Source organism: Ranitomeya imitator, chromosome 7 (genome assembly GCF_032444005.1).
Source record: "Ranitomeya imitator isolate aRanImi1 chromosome 7, aRanImi1.pri, whole genome shotgun sequence".
Taxonomy (NCBI): domain Eukaryota; kingdom Metazoa; phylum Chordata; class Amphibia; order Anura; family Dendrobatidae; genus Ranitomeya; species Ranitomeya imitator.
The window spans coordinates 87,808,973-87,828,188 of NC_091288.1; the positions used below are offsets into that span (position 1 = coordinate 87,808,973).

The 19,216-nt window shown below is 43.8% G+C and overlaps 1 protein-coding gene across 1 annotated transcript in view; it reads right to left on the reverse strand.

Moving 5' to 3' along the window:
- Positions 1 to 19,216, reverse strand: part of LOC138644785 (caspase-8-like) — a 203,408-nt gene that overhangs the window by 151,300 nt on the left and 32,892 nt on the right. The window contains exons 2-3 of the mRNA XM_069733595.1: positions 12,558 to 12,875; positions 4,092 to 4,197 (exon numbers count right to left, since the gene is read on the reverse strand). Coding sequence (XP_069589696.1) covers positions 4,092 to 4,197; positions 12,558 to 12,856 — 405 coding nt within the window. The 5' untranslated portion in view covers positions 12,857 to 12,875. The remainder of the gene's footprint in view (positions 1 to 4,091; positions 4,198 to 12,557; positions 12,876 to 19,216) is intronic.

The following is a 19,216-nucleotide window of genomic DNA, read 5'->3' on the forward strand; positions in this document are numbered from 1 at the left end:
TCCCACGGTTACCTTCTGCACGGGCCTTGGCAGCGTTGTTCATAAGACACATCTTCCGCCTACACGGCATGCCAGACAAAATTGTCAGTGACCGGGGTCCCCAGTTTGCGTCTCGGTTCTGGAGAGAGCTTTGTCGTCTTCTCAGCATTGAGTTAAATCTCTCTTCCGCATATCATCCCGAGACGAATGGGTTGGTAGAGAGGGCCAATCAGACTCTGGTCACATATCTACGACATTTTGTTTCTGCCAGGCAGAATGACTGGGCATCTTTATTACCATGGGCAGAGTTCGCCCTTAATAACGCTGTAGCCGACTCCACTGGTCAGACACCTTTCCTCCTTAATTACGGCCAGCATCCACGGGTTCCTGTGCCTATGCCCGTGTCCTCTGCTGACTCCAGGGTGGCAGACTGGGCAGTGGAGGCACGGGACATTTGGGACCGCACTCAGGATGCCATTCGGGCCTCAAAGGAGAGAATGAGGTCCTCCGCCGATGCACATCGGTGCCCTGCCCCGACCTTTGCTCCTGGCGATTTAGTGTGGCTCTCCGCCTGTAACATCAGGCTGCATGTAGAGTCCAGTAAGTTTGCACCTCGCTACTTGGGTCCCTTCAAGGTCCTCAAACAGGTTAATCCTGTGGTCTACCGTCTGGCCCTTCCTCCACGCCTTGGTATCACCGACACCTTTCATGTGTCCCTCCTTAAGCCCGTATACATGTCCCGGTTTTCTGAGTCATCTGCCGGGACATTGGGTTCGTCTACGGATGATTACGAGGTGAACGCTATTTTGGGGTACAAGGTGGTACGTGGTAAAAAATTCTATTTGGTGGATTGGAAGGGTTATGGCCCTGAGGACAGGTCCTAGGAGCCTGCTGAGCGCATTTGGGCTCCGCAGCTCATTGCTGCCTTCGAACGTAGCGAGGCCCAAGGAGGGGGGGGGGCCCTAGGAGGGGGGGTAATGTTAGGGGTCAAGTTCCTGCCTCTGCACAGGGGAAATCTCGGGCCATCTCCGCTGCGGTCTCCCATTCTTCTCCTGCCGCAGTGGAGCTTGCTCAGCAGAGACGTCGATCCCAGCGTCTCGCTCAGTCTGACTCTGTGCTTTGAGTTACTGCTGCGTTTCCTGCTTCTCCCATTGAAGTCAGTGCTGGGCAGCGGCGAGCGGACGTTTCTGGGGCTAAGTCCTGCTTTTTACATTCTGAGCATGCCCAGAGTAAGATCTCTCAGTGGAGATCGAGGGTCACATGATCAGATACTGCAGCTAAGGTCCTTGTAGCTGCTAGGACTAAATCCTGCTTTGCACTCTGAGCATGCCCAGGGCGAGATCTCTCAGTGGAGATCCAGGGTCACATGCTCAGGTGCTGCAGCACTCCATTGGTCCTTCTTTGGAAGGTCCTAAACATGCTGCAGCTATTTAAGCCTCGCATGGCCATGCGCTAGTATTGTCTTTTGTAAATGTGTGTGTGTTGTGAGTGAAAGTCGTTCTTTAAAATCCCCTCCCTATTGTATGACTGCTCGCGGAAGGTGGGTGATTGCTACCTAGCGCCCGACTTAGCCATCAGCACGGTACACACATTAGAGTCTTATTGCTGTGACCGCCAGTGCGGCGCCGTGCGCTTTCTCTGCGCTTTCCTAACCCAAGCCTGGGTGGTTAGTGGCGTCCGCCAGTGCGGCACCGCACGCACTCTCGTGCCTCTAAATATATTCTCTTGGTGCGGTACCGCGGCCCTGTGACTCAACAGGGTTCGCTTCCTTCACACTGGGTGAAGTTAACCCAAGTGTGTATTCATATTGTACCGCCATCTCGTCCGTCTCTACTAGCAGCAGGGTTTTCACCTGCACGGTGGACCTCGGACGGCGAACGCACCTAATACCATTACACCTTATAATTGGTGCGTTCCGCCAGTCCTAACACATGATGTACAATATGTCACGAGAAAACAATGTCAGAATCACCAGGATCCATGGAAGTGTTCCAGAGTTATAACCTCATAAAGAACGGTGGTCAGAATTGTAAAAATTGGCCAGATCATTAATGTGCAAACCACCCTTGAGGGATAAGGGGTTAAAAATCGGATACTACACGGATGTGCGTCGTTGGATCCGATTTTTTTATTTCATATACACAAGAAAGTGGTGCATAATGTAATTTTTGTCTCACGGACAGTCGGACTGAGGGAAAAATCATTTATCTGAACATTCTTATTGAATAACATGGGTCAACGTGCTGTGCGCTATGAATTATCTCCTAGGGAGAAAAGTTGGGGGTATAGTTTCATTTCTAGTGTGTATAGGATTGACCTGCAACACCAGACACAACAATTGGACAGAATTGGTGCTGTTTATTAGAGCAAAAGCAGACTTTATTTTCCTAATTCTTGGTAATTACGTTAATATTACATGAAGACACAACCCACTCCAAAAACATACCGATAGAGAATTTAAATAGTGAGCCCCAATGTGGACAGCGATGAGATCTGCTAAGAGTTAATGAAGCTATATAACTGAGTAAAATAAATAAATAAACCCCAATTCCAAAAAAGTTGGGACACTGGCTAAAATGCGAAGACGACAAGAATGCAATAATTTGGAAATCTCCAACAGCCAACTGCTATTCACAACACAACATAAAACACATATCAGAAGTTGAATATTAGACATTTTTCCATTTCATTTTACAAAACGAACTCATTTAGAAATTGGTGGCAGCAACACATCTCGAAAAAGTTGACACAGAGATAACAAAATCTCGAAAATTAAAGGGTAGTCCGAAATCCAAATCAATTTTCATCCTAAATCCTTATTTATTTGATGTCACAATCTAAACTATTTTCTAATATACTTGAATCAAAAATTCAATATTCATCCCTAAATACACCATCTTTTTTTTACAACTTCCTTTTTGATGACACTTTGAGAATCCTAGCATATGCTGGAATACTCAATTGAAGCGTCATTAGTGGGCAGAGACTACGGTCACTATAGCAGCCTCCGCCCCTCCCTGAAACAAAGCGTAATCAGTCACTTTCGTATCAGGAACTGGACTAGCCCCTGTGTGATGTGCACCGTCTAAAGTGCACAATGACAGCACGCTGAGCCGACAGGAGAGCGCGTTGTCAGAATACAAGACATGCGAAGTCCAGCGCCACCCCTGTAAGTGACGTTACTGGTCTTGACACCATATAGCCCCTAACGGGACTCCAGCACGTCTCCTGGGAATATGCCCTCTTCCTATTTTCTTTACTATGAGTAAGGTTTGAAAAAGACCCAGCGGATCGAAACATTACCTTACAACACTGCGGTGAATTGTTCTATTTTGGTGTTTAAAAAAAAACAAAAAAAAACACTTGTTTGGCAAAAATTCTGAAGATATTCTGAGTGTGACTGTTTATGCTTGGGACTATATCTTGGTGGAATACTTCCACGTTCAGTCAGCACCGCCATAAGCTAGAGTGCACGTCTTTTTCTTCTCTACTGGTCTTTTGAAACTCGCTCTCTTGACAGCTCATTACTGCACATCACACAGTGCACATGAAATCCAGGAGGGACTAGTCCAGCCCATAAAACAAACATCACTGATGACGCTTCGGCAGTGACCTCTACCCCCTGATGACGCTTCATTTGACTTTCCCAGCAAAGAAAAGCAGTTAGATCGTTTAGTGAGGGAAGGATAGGGAATTTTTCATTCAAGAATATTAGAAAATAGTTTTGTTTATGGCATCCAATAGAATAGAGTTAAATTCATTTGGATTTCGGACCACCTCTAAGTAGTTTTAATGAAGGGTACAGCACCATCACATATATTTTATTGCAATAATGGGCAGAATATGGGTAAAAAAAATCTAAATATGGGAGTTTAATATCAACTTTTTAATTTGTTTTTCAGATTTTATTTGTACATGTCAAAATATGAATATTAACCTAACTACCAGTGGAAAAAAATGTCTAAACTTTTACAGCAAAAGCCAGAGCTTATCTGTATTACTGAAGCATTGTAGAAGACCTATTTCCAGATATTATTGTTACATGCATTGCTCTAATTCAAATGTGAATGGAACTGTATATAAAAAAAGTTTTAATGTCTATAATATCTTACTTTTTCATTTATTTTACGAATGTTGTTAATCTCTTGTTCCACCAAATGCATAATGTTATCAGTCTCTGTCATGACTAGATTTTCAGAAATATCATAAAGCAGGGACCTGTTGGTCATAAAAAAAAATTAACTACTATAAAGTTACTAATATAGTTTCTCTTATAATTACAGCAATATTAGTGATCTGGGTTGATGAATGTAAATAATATTACTAAACTTAGTGGTTTAAATTGTTAAAATTGGTTAATGGTTATGGTTAAAGAGGACCGGTCGCTTATTAAAAAAATAGTTAAAAACATTGTAAAAATCCACGAGCTCTCCTGATTCTTCCTCTCTTTTTTTTTTTTTACAATACATTACTCCATTGCAGAGATGTTCACATTTATTTCTTCTGGAGCGCATGTGAAATCTGTTTTGCAGTCCAACTGGGGGTTTCTTCAGAGTCTTTTCTGATGGAGTGTGCTTTCACTCCTCCCAGATGCTGTCAATCACAGCTCAGCAGTTGATCGAGCAGTCTATTAATTTGTGATAACAGTGATTAGCAACGTCTGGGAGAGAGAGATAGAGGACCATGTCCCCAGAGAAGACTCTGAAGAATTGCCCGCTGGACTGCACTGCAAAGTAGAGATTTCACATACTGCACTCCAAAAGCAATAAATGTGAAAATCTCTACAATGGATTGATTCAGCACAAAAAGTAAAAGAGAAGCAGAATCTCAGGAGCTCAGGGATTTCTACAATGTATTTAAAACAATTTTTTTAGCAAGTAACAAGTCCTCCTTAATAGTTGTCTAGATTAGTGAAGTAAACACAAATTTCATCACTAAAGACTTACAGTAGAGAAGAGGAACACTAAATGTAGGAAATAAGTAAAAAAAACAATTAAAAAAACTAGCAATCTCTTCCTTAAAGGTGTTAAAGGGAAAATAAAGCAATAAATAGCTAAAGTAAATATCAATTTAAATAAATCCCTAAATACCTTTAATTAACAAATCCCAATGTTTTGTCTATGGAAGTAATCACTATTGAATTAAAAAGGCTGCTGTCTTTTTACAGAAACCTGTCCTAGAATGTTAATTTGTGTCACGCAATGCAGGGGGCATACATAGATCATGGAACCACTGTACTGTGGGGCCGGGCTTACCTAGGAGGGGCGTATCTTAAGGTATCTATGCAGCTATCTGGTGTTTGCTAGAGATCCTGATGGTGGAGTTAGACTTGGGCTGCAGGTAGCCGCCAGGTACCAGTATTAGGCAGTCCTTAACACTGCAGCTGCTGAACCCACAGGTCATGCCCATAGACACAGACTCGGACTCGAGTTCTGTTCAGACTACACAGGCTTTGGATTCTCAGGCAGAGCGATACTGACATGGAATCACAGACAGGACTGGATTCGGAGACTGATTTTGGCAGTCCTGACATATGGAGTACACGTTCAGACAAGGACCAGGGGAGGAGGTTCAGGCATGGCTGCACACGAACCAGGGGACCTAGTTCAGGCACTAGCCATACGGACAAGGGGAGCGGATTCAGGAACTGGCCACACACAGAGCAGAGATTCAGATACAGGACCTGACCACACAAAGACCAGGGTTACTTAACAATTCACTAGTTCCAAACTAACTAACTAATCAATGTTGCTTAGGCACCTCCCTATTGGGGAGGGTGCCTTTTATACAAGATGCCTCCAAGCTGTTGACTGGAGGTGGTGTGCATGCTGCCCCTTTAAGAAAAGGGAGCATGCGCTGCAGGAACACAGAAGCAGGGAGTGGTGAGTATGTCAGCATCCCTGCATGGAAGGGGAAGGGTAACCATGCAGAGACGCCAGTATTAGCATTACAGTATCCCCCCTTACACTCCATTTTCTTCAAGCCTGCGAGGACTCTCTGCAGAGAAATTGGGAGCCAACTCATCTTCTCGGGCTCCCACGACATCTCTTCATGACCGTGTTCACTCCAATCCACTAGGAGAAAAGTGACATCTATGACCATCATCGCGACTAGGATGCTTCTCTCCATCCTCAGAATGGGATGAAGTGGGCGTAGTGCCAGGAATATTGCATTGTGAAGTCTCTCTCCGGTGAGACTAGTCCACCCTCAAAGACCAACTGAAGTTCCTCCGCCTGGCTGGTCGACCGCAGACACTTCAAAGATGCCACCGCCTTGAGTTTCTCTTCAGCCTAGTCTCCAAGACAACATGCCCAGGAGGTGGTGAGGTTCTTGGGAGCAGATCATTGGAACAATCAGCGGGAGTGTGGGGGACATTGTCTCCTCTTCCGTTACTTAGAAGACGACAGCAAATAATGAGTCAGCAACTACCAGACCTGGTGAGGAAGATAACTGAACTGTACGTTTAGGATCCAGACTCTTCTTGCGACTCCATTGTCCTCAATCAGAATCTCCAGACCAGAAAGGGCAATCAAGTTCTCAGCTCCGGGCGAGCTATGGAAAGTTGATGGAATAAACCAGACAATACATGGAAGGTGATCTTCTCCGCATACAATGCTCCTATCTGGAGTTCAAGTTGTTAAAAAATGACTTGACTGTTTTTGGGTAGGGCATGTCCTTCACTCGACAACACCCAAACCAGATTCTGGAGCTCGCAAATAGGAATCTGATACCGATTCTCCATGGCTCGCAGAAACAGCTTTCCCGCTGAACCATTGCCTCCATTTGCAATGGATACACTTGCAGTCATAGCTAGAGAGGGAATACTCTCACCAAGGGAAGCCACTCCTACTGACCCAAGGCTTTGGAGTTTTTCACACTTCACAGGACAAAGGCAGCTAGGATATGCCACACAATCACAACAATATCGCAATTCTATAACACGACAGCGTTCCAGTTGCTGCTCAGCCTGGCAAACACTGTCGACCTCCATGGATTCCGTACAGAAAGCTGCCGCAAGAGGCTGGGGAACAGGTGGTTTCTGGAAGGACAGAGCCAGAGACGTGATTGCCTTCTCACACGCGTCACCTCTCTGGTCTGCTCGTGAAAGCTGGGAATTGAAGATTTTGCAGAAGATTCGAGACTCGGCTCATTGAAGACCTTTTGGAAGACCACCAGGAAGGCCTGCAGGTCCGAGGACACTGGATTCTCTCTCTCCCATAGGTGTTTGAGCCATGCTAGGGAATGTTTTGCTAGGTAGGACATAAGGAATCTCACCTTAGCCAGATCAGAAAGAATGATTGTCCAAAAATTCATAGTGCTGCATGCACTGTTCTGGGAACCCAAGGCACTGCTTCGGATCCCCATCATACCGTGGTGGATCAGACAGGAGCGCAAGTTGCGAATTCAATAGGCATGGCTGCAAGGACTACAATTTGGGCTGGTGCAGCAAATGTCAGGGCTTTCAATTGGGCATTCAGTGTCTGTAGATTAAAAAAAAATCATCCTGCTGCTCTTGCTGATTGCTCACCTGTCGATACGACTCCAAGTATAAACAAGCCTCGAGATCAGCACTGCCCATTGCCTAAGTAAACTGTCACGCAAGCAGGTGGCGCACATGGTTCATGAATCCACTATGCCACAGGACCTGGCTCAGCTATGCCCCTCCTAGGGGCAAGGCACAGTGGGTCCATGAACCACGTGTGCCACATACATGTATGACACTATGACAAGTGCTTTTGAGCATTTGCACAGTAGAAATCTCTACCCCATACCTTTTACAGGTAATAAGTTTTTCTCCTAGTGGATATTCTCATTAATTCCAGAGATCATTGTGGTATGAGGTAAGAAGAGGCTGGTCACACTGCTGTCCACCCTGTTGTTCTCATCTAATACTGGAGATATAGGAGTGTTGAAGTAAGGAGAGGCTACTCACACTGTTGTCCACCAAGTCTTTGTGATCTAATACTGGAGATATCAGGAGTGCTGAGGTAAGAAGAGGCCATTCACAGTGTTATCTATCCTGTCTTTTTGGTCCAATACATAAGATATTGGGGTAATGAAGCAAGAAGAGCCACCTGCTCACACTGCTTTCCACTATGTCTTACTAGAGATACTGTAGCATCCATTGCCAGCGTCCCTGCATTGTTCCTTTTCTCCCTCCATGCGGCGGTGCAGACATATTCACGGCCGCGGCAGCGTCCTTGTTCTCCTTCATCTTCTGTGCATGCCACACAGACTTCCAGCGGCACACCTAGTGTGTGCACTCCGCTACTCTTAAGGGTGCAGCATGCGCACTTGCAAAGATGCCCCCAGCCAATATCTGGGCGGCATCTTGTATAAAAGGCATTCTCCCCATTAGGGAGGTGCCTGAGCAACCCCTATAGTTCCCTTAGTGGTAGTATATCTGCAACTGTATGTTGCCAGGTCCCACGTCCTCAGTCTCACAGTTATTTCCTTATCCACCATCGTCCCTATAGTCTTGTGTAGTTTATACGTGAGCCTGAAGTCACAACGGCAGTACCTGAACAGTTTCACGAGACCCTTACATTCGAACGAAAACCTATCTCCGAATTCCACATTGTTTGGACAGTCTATGAGTCTCCGAATCCTGTCTGTCAGTGACTCCGGTCCCCTTTCAGTGAACCCGACAGCTGCGATACCGGGGACTGCCTAGGATTGCTACCTGCAGCTCAAACCTGACCACCATCAGGAGCTCCAGTAAACACCACTTAGTGCTTAACTATGCCCCTCCTAGGCAAGCACAGCACAGTGGGTCAACGAACCACATGCACCACCTGCGATCATGACAGATACCAGGAGGTAGGAAGTGACTGCTCACCCTGCGGTCAACTCTGAGTTTCTGATCTAACACTGGATATACCAGGGTTACTGAGTGAAGAAGAGGTTGTTCATACTGCTGTCCACCTTGTTTTTCTTATCTAACAAAGGCCGCGTAACAGGTTTGACTGCCAAAGGCGCCATGTAGCCTCTATCTTAGTTTTGTGACTATATTTGTCACTATGTGGGCAATATATATTCATGGACAAAAGTGTTGGCACCCTGATATTGATCCAGAAAATGAAGTATTTCTGCCAGAAAATTATTGCAATTACACACAATTTGTTATACACGTTTATTTCCTTTGTGTGTATTGGAACACCACTAAAAAAAATTAAGAAAGAAAGGAAAATTGGACATAATTTCACACAAAAAAACCCAAAATGAGTCGGACAAAATTATTGGTATCCTCAACTCAACATTTGGTTGCACACCATTGGAATAAATAACTGCAATTGCTTCCTATAATCATTTTGCAAACTGCTCCAGGTCTCTCATATTTAATGGGTGCCTTCTCCCAACAGCAATTTTAAGATCTCTCCACAGGTGTTTAATTGTATTTAGATCCAGACTCATTGCTGACCACTTCAGAACTCTCCAGCACTTTGCTTCCATCCATTTCTGGGTGCTTCTTGAAGTATGTTTGGGGTCCTTGTCCTGCCGCAAAACCCATGACTTAGGATGCAAACCCAACTTTCTGACACTGAGCACTACATTGCAACCCAAAATCTTTTGGTGATCCTCAGATTCTATGATACCTTTTACACGTTGCACACAGCCAAGACACCCAATGCCAGAGGCAGCAAAACAACCCCATGAGCGAGGATACTCATTACTCGAGATTTCCCAAGCACGCTCTGGTGTCCTCCGAGTATTTTTTAGTGCTCGGAGATTTAGTTTTCATCACTGCAGCTGAATGATTTACATCTGTTAGCCAGCATGATTACATTTGGGGATTGCCTAGCAACCAGGAAACCCCCACATGTACTCAGCCTGGCTAATAGCTGTAAATCATTCAGCTGCGGCGATGAAAAGTAAATCTCAAATACTCGGAGACCCCCCCCCCCCCCCAGAGTATGCTCAGGAAATCTCGAGCAATGAGTATACTCGCTCATCATCACTAGTAATGACATCACACTGGGTTTTCCTTTTTATTTAAATGTACTCCCAAGCAAGAAACCCACTTAAGCGCAGCGTGCGTGAAACGGTCATTATTTTTGGAAGTCCCTCACTATCCTCTGGCTGAATCTGTTGCTCCATGATTCAATAAAGGAAACTTTTAACCGGAGGGTGACTGCAATCTATTTTCTACTATGGACATTGTAGCAAAGACTGAGTCAACCCCTCCCCTTTTTATCTTGTTTGAGGTGTGACTTTCATATTGCTCACACAGGTGTGTTTGAACGAGCATCACATACTTGAAGCAAAGCTTTTTTTGCAAAATTTTGTCTGGCCCATTTTGGGGTTTTATGTGAAATTATGTGCAATTTGCCTTTTTTTTCTCTGTTTTTTTTTTTCCAATTCAGACAAAGGAAATAAACATGTATAACAAAATATGTGTTATTGCAATAATTTTCTGGGAGAAATACTTCATTTTCTGGAAAAATTTCAAGGGTGCCAACACTTTTGGCCATGACTGTATTACACCATATGGGAACTGTATGCAATGTTGTTGAAGATAGATAGTGAGACGCTGAGAGCAAAGCATTTCAGAGTGATAATGGTTTGGTTTTGTATATGCACGATATGGTACTATATGAGTTCTGTTTCACTACATTGACAATTTAGATCTTCCCAAAACCTTTTGACACTATTTTGAGTATTATATTGCTTTTTTTTCTGGGAAAAGTATAGCATTATGTGGTACTACATGACTAACTGGGCAAAGAACAGAATGGTAGGATCTACATTAACACTGAGTGCCTTAGAGAATGTGCAAACATCAGAATAATATCCAATGTGTATATCTGCAACGTCCAAGCCCACATTTTTGCATGGAATTTCTTAAGCTTCCAGGGGACTTCCACAGTCAGAAAGAGGAGGAGAACAAAGGAAACCGCTTACTATACAGGGGCTTCAAGGAGGAGCTGAAGATGAAGTACCCCCATTCCAGCAGACGCTGTTAATAGTATTGATGACCTGAACTGTGTGATGAGTGGGAGATGTAGGTCATGGACACTGTATTTTTTAGAATTGCGAGATGGGTCTACATCTAGCGAATCTAATGACCCCCCTCCAATGTGATGTAATGTACCTTTTTATTTATTGATGTGTGCGACTACTCAAAATATGAGACTGCATCTATCGTATCGGTCAGATCAAATTCCTCTATTATTCCTAACATATGGTAATTTCTTACAATGGATCTAACTCATTCCTGTTCTGTGTATCAAAACTTTTTTTTTTTTTTTAAAGTTTTCCGTGTAAGACCAGTTTCATACAACTTAAATATTTACTAAACTGAACAATCCGGTAGAGCCCGCCGGTGCTCTGTCCTTGCCTTGGGTGCGGGAGGGCCGCCGGTGCTCTGTCCCTGCCTTGGGCATGGGAGGCCTGCCGCTGCTCTGTCCCTGACTTCGGCACGGGAGGCCCGCCAGCGCTCTGTCCTTGCCTTGGGTGCGGGAGGGCCGCCGGTGCTCTGTCCTTGCCTTGGGCGCGGGAGGCCTGCCAGAGCTCTGTCCTTGCCTTGGGCACGGGAGGGCCACCAGCACTCTGTCCCTGCCTTGGGGGCAGGAGGGCCGCCGGCGCTCTGTCCCTGCCTTGGGCGCGGGAGGGAAGCCGGCGCTCTGTCCCTTGCCTTGGGCACGGGAAGGCCGCCGGCATTCTGTTCTTGCCATGAGAAGCAGGCCTAGCCTGATAAATGATTAACAACCCTCTCCTGAATGCACACAAAGAACTCAATAGTGAAGGAAGGACAACGGCCTCACACAACACATAAGGTGGAAATAAACTATTATTATTATTATGTAAAGGGTCTCTGTCCGTACATGATGACTGTTCAAACTAAGTCCCACTCCTCGGTGCTTCACGGTGCAGCCAGTCCTTTATATACTCCTCTCCACCTGCTTGATTTCTCTCAATCTCCACCTCCTCTCCTTTGATTGGCAGCTCTGGTCTCATAGAGCCAGATAAAAAGGAAGGCGTTTTTATAAATGATTAGCCCCTATAGATTGTAAGCTTGCGAACAGGGCCCTCACTCCTATTGGTATCTATTTTGAACTGTGATTTCTGTTATGCTGTAATGTGTATTGTCTGTACAAATCCCCTCTATAATTTGTAAAGCGCTGCGAAATATGTTGGCGCTATATAAATAAAATTATTATTATTATTATTATTTTGTTGTGATGTGGGTAAGTGACAACTTCACAGAAGAGTAACATAAGGAATAGTCACATTGTCAGTCAATAAGCCATGACACATAATTCTGCTAAACAGCTGGAAATAGGTGCAGAAATGTTCCATTGCATGTGAATGGAGTTGTAGAGGCCCCATATACATGCATTGGGGATTTGGATAGCGAATCCGCAGCAAAATTTGTGTAAAATCTGACACGTGAACTACTGTATGTCCTATTGTTTGTCTGTTTAGCCTTAAATGAAATTTTTTTTCCTTGGATAAATTATTCTTTTCTACAAGATCTGCAAATAAATTTCTTATATTGTTTGCATCTGAGGTTTGTTAGTTTTGCATAGTGATAATGTCTATGAGATGTCTCCAAATAGCTTAGAACATTGTTTTACCTGTAGGATGAAATATGCTGGAAGGATCGTTTAAGCTCTTCCATTTCATTTTTTGTTGTCTTCAGTTCTTGTTTTAAGATATCATTCCTGCCTATTCTACTTAGAAGTTCTTTAAGAAAAAGTAAATGTTCTTTCGAATGAAGACCTTTCTTTTCCAGAATTGAAAAGAGTGCAGCTCCTTCTGTTATGCTCTCCTTATCTCTTTCATTTAAATTCTTTCCACATAAGAATATCATCGACAATAGTTCTTTTGTACTTAGCGCAGTACTAATATTCAGCTCAGTTTCCCGGAAAGCCATTTCAAGTGTGAATATAACGCTATGAAAAATAAAAATAATATGTAACATTAAATATTAACATACCGTAAACTAAAATGTCATGTATGCTTTCTAGATATTCATAAAAAAACAAGTGTAAAAACATCAATGTATCGGTAACAAAAGGACAAAGAGTTTATCACACAGTCATCAAACTAAAAAATATTGAATCAGAATATTTATCTAATACAGAAGCTGATGATGGTAGACCAACCGTAAAATACATAAACATAAAAGAAACACAACCATAAAAGAATGGTGTATAGACAAAAATTAATGTAATTTGAGAAGTCATGGAATGTGCGTTTTTTACTTGTGGATTTTCCGCATCTAATGTATGTCTATGGGAAAGATCTGCACATAAAATTTAGCTTACCCGCATTAGAAATTAACATATTGCAGATTCCACTTTGCTGGAATTGTAAGAAGCTGCTTTTTTGATACAGTGAATATACGCAGTGTCAAAAGGTGGTAGCTTTTTATACAAATATTCATTTATGATTATATTCATGATGATTATATTTGTGTTTACATTAAATTAAATTTTCAGGTGGATTTACATATGTCGGATATATTTTTTATTTACATTTCCTAGTTTTTCTCAGTTGGTTATTAGAGTTTAACTTGTGCATTGTATTCCAGCAAACATCATTGCTATTTCTAGAGTGCGCTCCAGATTTATTCTCTTTTACTATGGCATCATGTCTGGGGCCCCAACGCCATTAATATGCCATATTTTTCGGACTTTAAGACGCACTTTGTGCCCCCCAAATTTCAGACGAAAATGGGGGGTGTCTTATAGTTCGAATGTACCTGGCTTGCTGTGGAGGATGGGGGCAGCGATGGAGAGGGGTTACAGGAGGCAGGTGCAGGGTCGCCGCTGCAGGAAAGCCGGCAGCAGGAGCAGTGAATATTAATTTCCCCATTAAAGGGAAATTAATATTCACTGCTCCCCACGCCCATAATCCCACCCACTTCTCGTCACCGAGGTCAGTGATAATAAAATTTTCACAGTCATTTACTATCACTGACACTGACCCAGAGAGGAGGGCAGGATTACAGGCATGGGGAACAGTGAATATTCATTTACCTTTAACGAGGAAATGAATATTCATCCCTCCTGCCACCACTGGCTTCCTGCAATGGCAACCCTGCTCCTGCCTTTGTCTGGGGTAGCATAGCAGTGACGTCATGTGCTGCCTGTCACTTACACACCAAAGTGGGTTGTCGGCATCAGAAGAGGGCACCACATGCCGGAGGATTGGAGAGAAGGTTAGTATAATCATTTAGTTTGTTGTGTGTTAAAAAAAAACAGCACAATGGGAGGCATATATATCAGAATGGGCCAATGATGGGGAACATATATACAGGATGGAGGACATATACACCAGGATGGGCCATGTAGATACCAGGATGGGGGACATATATACAGCATATCGGGAGGCTTATATATCAGAATGGGCCAATGATGTGGGACATATATACAGGATGCAGGACATATACACCATGATGGGCCACGAAGATACCAGGATGGGGGACATGTATACCAGGAAGAGACACAGGATAGGGGACATTAGTGTAGAATTGGGGGACATTATCCCCATATCAGTGCCAGTAGCAGACTCCCCAACCCCCCCCCAATAACAGTGCATCATGACATTTTTTGCTTCAAGTTTTCTTTCTATTTTCCGCCTCTAAAACCAAGGTGCGTATTATGGTCTGCGGTGTTATAAACTGGTGCTTTAGGAGCAACATGGGACGAGACGAGCTCTGAAGGAGGTGGTACCTGTACTGACCGCAGTTCCTAAGCTTAACACAACACTAGCAATAGCCGTGGGATGTTCCCTGTTATGATCTGGTGGTTTAGGAGCAACATGGGACGAGCTCTGAAGGAAGTGGTACCTGTACTGACCGCAGTCCCTAAGCTCAACACAACACTAGAAGTAGCCGTGGGATGCTCCTGACACTCCCTAGGCACCTCGTCACAGCCTGAGAACTAACTACCCCTAAAGATAGAAACAGGAAAACTATCTTGCCTCAGAGAAAATCCCCAAAGGATAGATAGACCCCACAAGTAATGACTGAGTGGAGAGGGAAAAGACATACACAGAATGAAACCAGGATGAGCACAGGAGGCCAGTCTAGCTAGATAAATAGGACAGGATCGAATACTTGAACAGCCGGTCGAGGGTGCATACTCCTGTGCGAGATGTGAGCACGTTGTGCATTTGGAAACCCAGATTCTGACTCTAAATGTGCAGCTGGCAACACTGAGATCCATAGACAATATGGAGAGGAGTCTTCTGCTCACGGAGCAGACGCTCAATGGGACAGATGAGGGGGGGGATGGTAGGATGGAGTTGCAGGATGGTGAAGTAGCAAGCTGGGTGACAGTTAGGAAGCGGGGTAGAGGGAAGAGTGCCAGGGAGGCTAGTCCTGATCTGGAACACCCCAATAAGTTTGCTAAGTTGGCAGATGAGGGGGGTGCCAGTACAGGGGTAGCACTGCTGCAGCCAGGCATGTCCTCTGAAAGCCGGAGGAGTGACTGCTCCAGTAAGGAGGGAAATAGGAGAGCAGGGCAGGCCAGACAGGTGCTGGTAGTGGGCGATTCAATTATTAGGGGAACAGATAGGGCAATCTGTCACAAAGACAGGGATCGTCGAACGGTGTGCTGCCTACCTGGCGCTCGAGTCCGACACATCGCTGATCGGGTGGACAGATTATTGGGAGGGGCTGGTGAGGACCCAGCGGTCATGGTGCACATTGGCACTAATGACAAAGTTAGAGGTAGGTGGAAGGTCCTTAAAGATGATTTCAGGGAATTAGGCCGCAAGCTGAAAACAAGGACCTCCAACGTGGTATTTTCCGAAATACTGCCGGTGCCATGTGCCACGCCAGAGAGGCAACGGGAGATTAGGGAGGTTAATAAGTGGCTCAAGAATTGGTGTAGGAAGGAGGGGTTTGGGTTCCTGCAGAACTGGGCCGACTTCTCAGTTGGCTACAGGCTCTACGCTAGGGACGGGCTGCATCTCAATGGGGAAGGTGCAGCTGTGCTGGGAGAGAAAATGGCTAGAAGGTTGGAGGAGTGTTTAAACTAGGAATTGGGGGGGAGGGTATTCATTTTATAGGAGGGGAAGATAGTGCAGATAGAACATACAAACTTGAAAAACTAAATTTGAACTGCATTACTGCACTAGAAATATGAAAAATGAGAGCGTTTAGCGCATAAAAATGGCCAATTTTATGTGCACCTGGTAGCCCCTTTACGGCATCTCTCTTATACCAGGTCCTACACTTGCCTTACCTCGCTGAGAATAAACGTCTCCATCTGAATGGGTACATGTGAAACCTCTTCTTAGACTAAAATTCTCTCTCTCTGTGGAGGGGTATTGGACCTGCTGTCATTAAAACACCTGTGGCTAGGAGGTGGAGTGCACGATCAGAAGGCTAGAGAATACATTTCAAAAACCTGACCGGCACATCCAAACATAGACTCAGTGTGAACAGGTGCTGAACCTAGAGTCGCCAATTCGTATATAGTTAAGTAAATAAGGCAGCACACTGCAGCGCTAGAACATACAAACTTGAAAAACTAAATTTGAACTGCATTACTGCACTAGAAATATGAAAAATGAGAGCGTTTAGCGCATGAAAATGGCCAATTTTATGTGTACCTGGTTGCCCCTTTACAGCATCTCTCTTATACCAGCTCCTACTCTTGCCTTAGCTCACTGAGAATAAACGTCGCCATCTGAATGGGTACATGTGAAACCTCTTCTTAGACTAAAATTCTCTCTCTCTGTGGAGGGGTATTGGACCTGCTGTAATTAAAACACCTGTGGCTAGGAGGTGGAGTGCACGATCAGAAGGCTAGAGAATTCATTTCAAAAACCTGACCGGCACATCCAAACATAGACTCAGTGTGAACAGGTGCTGAACCTAGAGTCGCCAACTGGTATATAGTTAAGTAAATAAGGCAGCACACTGCAGCGCTAGAACATACAAACTTGAAAAACTAAATTTGAACGGCATTACTGCACTAGAAATATGAAAAATGAGAGCGTTTAGCGCATAAAAATGGCCAATTTTATGTGTACCTGGTAGCCCCTTTACGGCATCTCTCTTATACCAGGTCCTAAACTTGCCTTACCTCGCTGAGAATAAACGTCTCCATCTGAATGGGTACATGTGAAACCTCTTCTTAGACTAAAATTCTCTCTCTCTGTGGAGGGGTATTGGACCTGCTGTAATTAAAACCGGTTACAAATAAATTTGGCCATTTTTATGCGCTAAACGCGCTCATTTTTCATATTTCTAGTGCAGTAATGCAGTTCAAATTTAGTTTTTCAAGTTTGTATGTTCTAGCGCTGCAGTGTGCTGCCTTATTTACTTAACTATATACGAGTTGGCGACTCTAGGTTCAGCACCTGTTCACACTGAGTCTATGTTTGGATGTGCCGGTCAGGTTTTTGAAAGATAGTGCAGATAGAGACCTGGGCACAAATAAGGAAGTTGGGGGTGGCGGTGGCATGGGGGGTGGGGTTAGAACAGTTAATAATTTAAGAAAGAATAGAGGTACAGAGAGCAACATCAAGTGCATGTATACTAATGCCAGAAGCCTCGCCAACAAAATGGACGAATTAGAATTAATGTTGTTGTAGCATAATTATGACATGGTGGGGATATCTGAAACGTGGCTGGATGAGAGCCATGACTGGGCTGTTAACTTGCAGGGCTATAGCCTGTTCAGAAATGACCGTACAGATAAGCGAGGGGGAGGGGTGTGTCTGTATGTAAAAATCGTCCTTAAAACCCATCCTGCGTGATAATATAGGTGAATTTAATGAAAATGTAGAATCCCTGTGGGTGGAGATAAGGGGAGTGGGAAAAAATAATAAATTACTGATAGGGGTTTGTTATAAATCTCCAAAAATAATGGAAGCAATGGAGAATATCCTCGTAAAGCAAATAGATGAAGCTGCGACTGAAGGAGAAGTCATTATTATGGGGGACTTCAACTACCCTGAAATAGATTGGGGAACAGAAACCTGCAGTTCCAGCAAAGGTAATCGGTTTTTGACAACTATGAGAGACAATTACCTTTCACAACTGGTTCAGGACCCAACAAGAAGGGGGGCACTGCTAGACCTAATATTAACCAACAGGCCAGACCGCATATCAAATATAAGGGTTGGGGGTCACTTGGGGAATAGCGATCACAAAAAAATACGTTTTCATGTATCCTTTAAAAAGATGTGTAATAGAGGGGTTACAAGGACACTAAACTTCAGAAGGGCAAATTTCCAAAGGATGAGAGAGGATCTTGGTGCAATTAACTGGGACGATATCCTGAGACACAAAAATACACAAAGAAAATGGGAGACGTTTATTAGCATCCTGGATAGGACCTGTGCACAGTATATACCATATGGGAATAAACATACTAGAAATAGGAGGAAACCAATATGGCTAAATAGAGCTGTAAGGGGCGCAATAAGTGACAAAAAGAAAGCATTTAGAGAATTAAAGGATGTCGGTAGTGAGGAGGCATTAAATAAATACAAAAAATTAAATAAATTCTGTAAAAAGCAAATCAAGGCAGCAAAGATTGAGACAGAGAGACTCATTGCCAGAGAGAGTAAAAATAATCCCAAAATATTCTTTAACTACATAAATAGTAAGAAACTAAAAAATGATAGTGTTGGCCCCCTTAAAAATAGTCTGGGTGAAATGGTGGATGAGGATGAGGAAAAAGCCAATATGATAAATGACTTTTTTTCATCAGTATTTACACAAGAAAATCCCATGGCAGACAAAATGACTAGTGATAAAAATTCCCCATTAAATGTCACCTGCTTAACCCAGCAGGAAGTGCGTCGGCGTCTAAAAATCACTAAAATTGACAAATCTCCGGGCCCGGATGGGATACACCCCCGAGTACTGCAGGAATTAAGTACAGTCATTGATAGACCATTATTTTTAATCTTTAAAGACTCCATAATAACAGGGTCTGTACCACAGGACTGGCGTATAGCAAATGTGGTGCCAATATTCAAAAAGGGGACAAAAACTGAACTTGGAAATTATAGGCCAGTAAGCTTAACCTCTACTGTGGGTAAAATCCTGGAGGGCATTCTAAGGGATGCTATACTGGAGTATCTGAAGAGGAATAACCTCATGACCCAGTATCAGCATGGGTTTACTAGGGACCGTTCATGTCAGACTAATTTGATTAGTTTATATGAAGAGGTAAGTTCCGGATTGGACCAAGGGAACCCAGTGGATGTAGTGTATATGGACTTTTCAAAAGCTTTTGATACGGTGCCACACAAAAGGTTAATA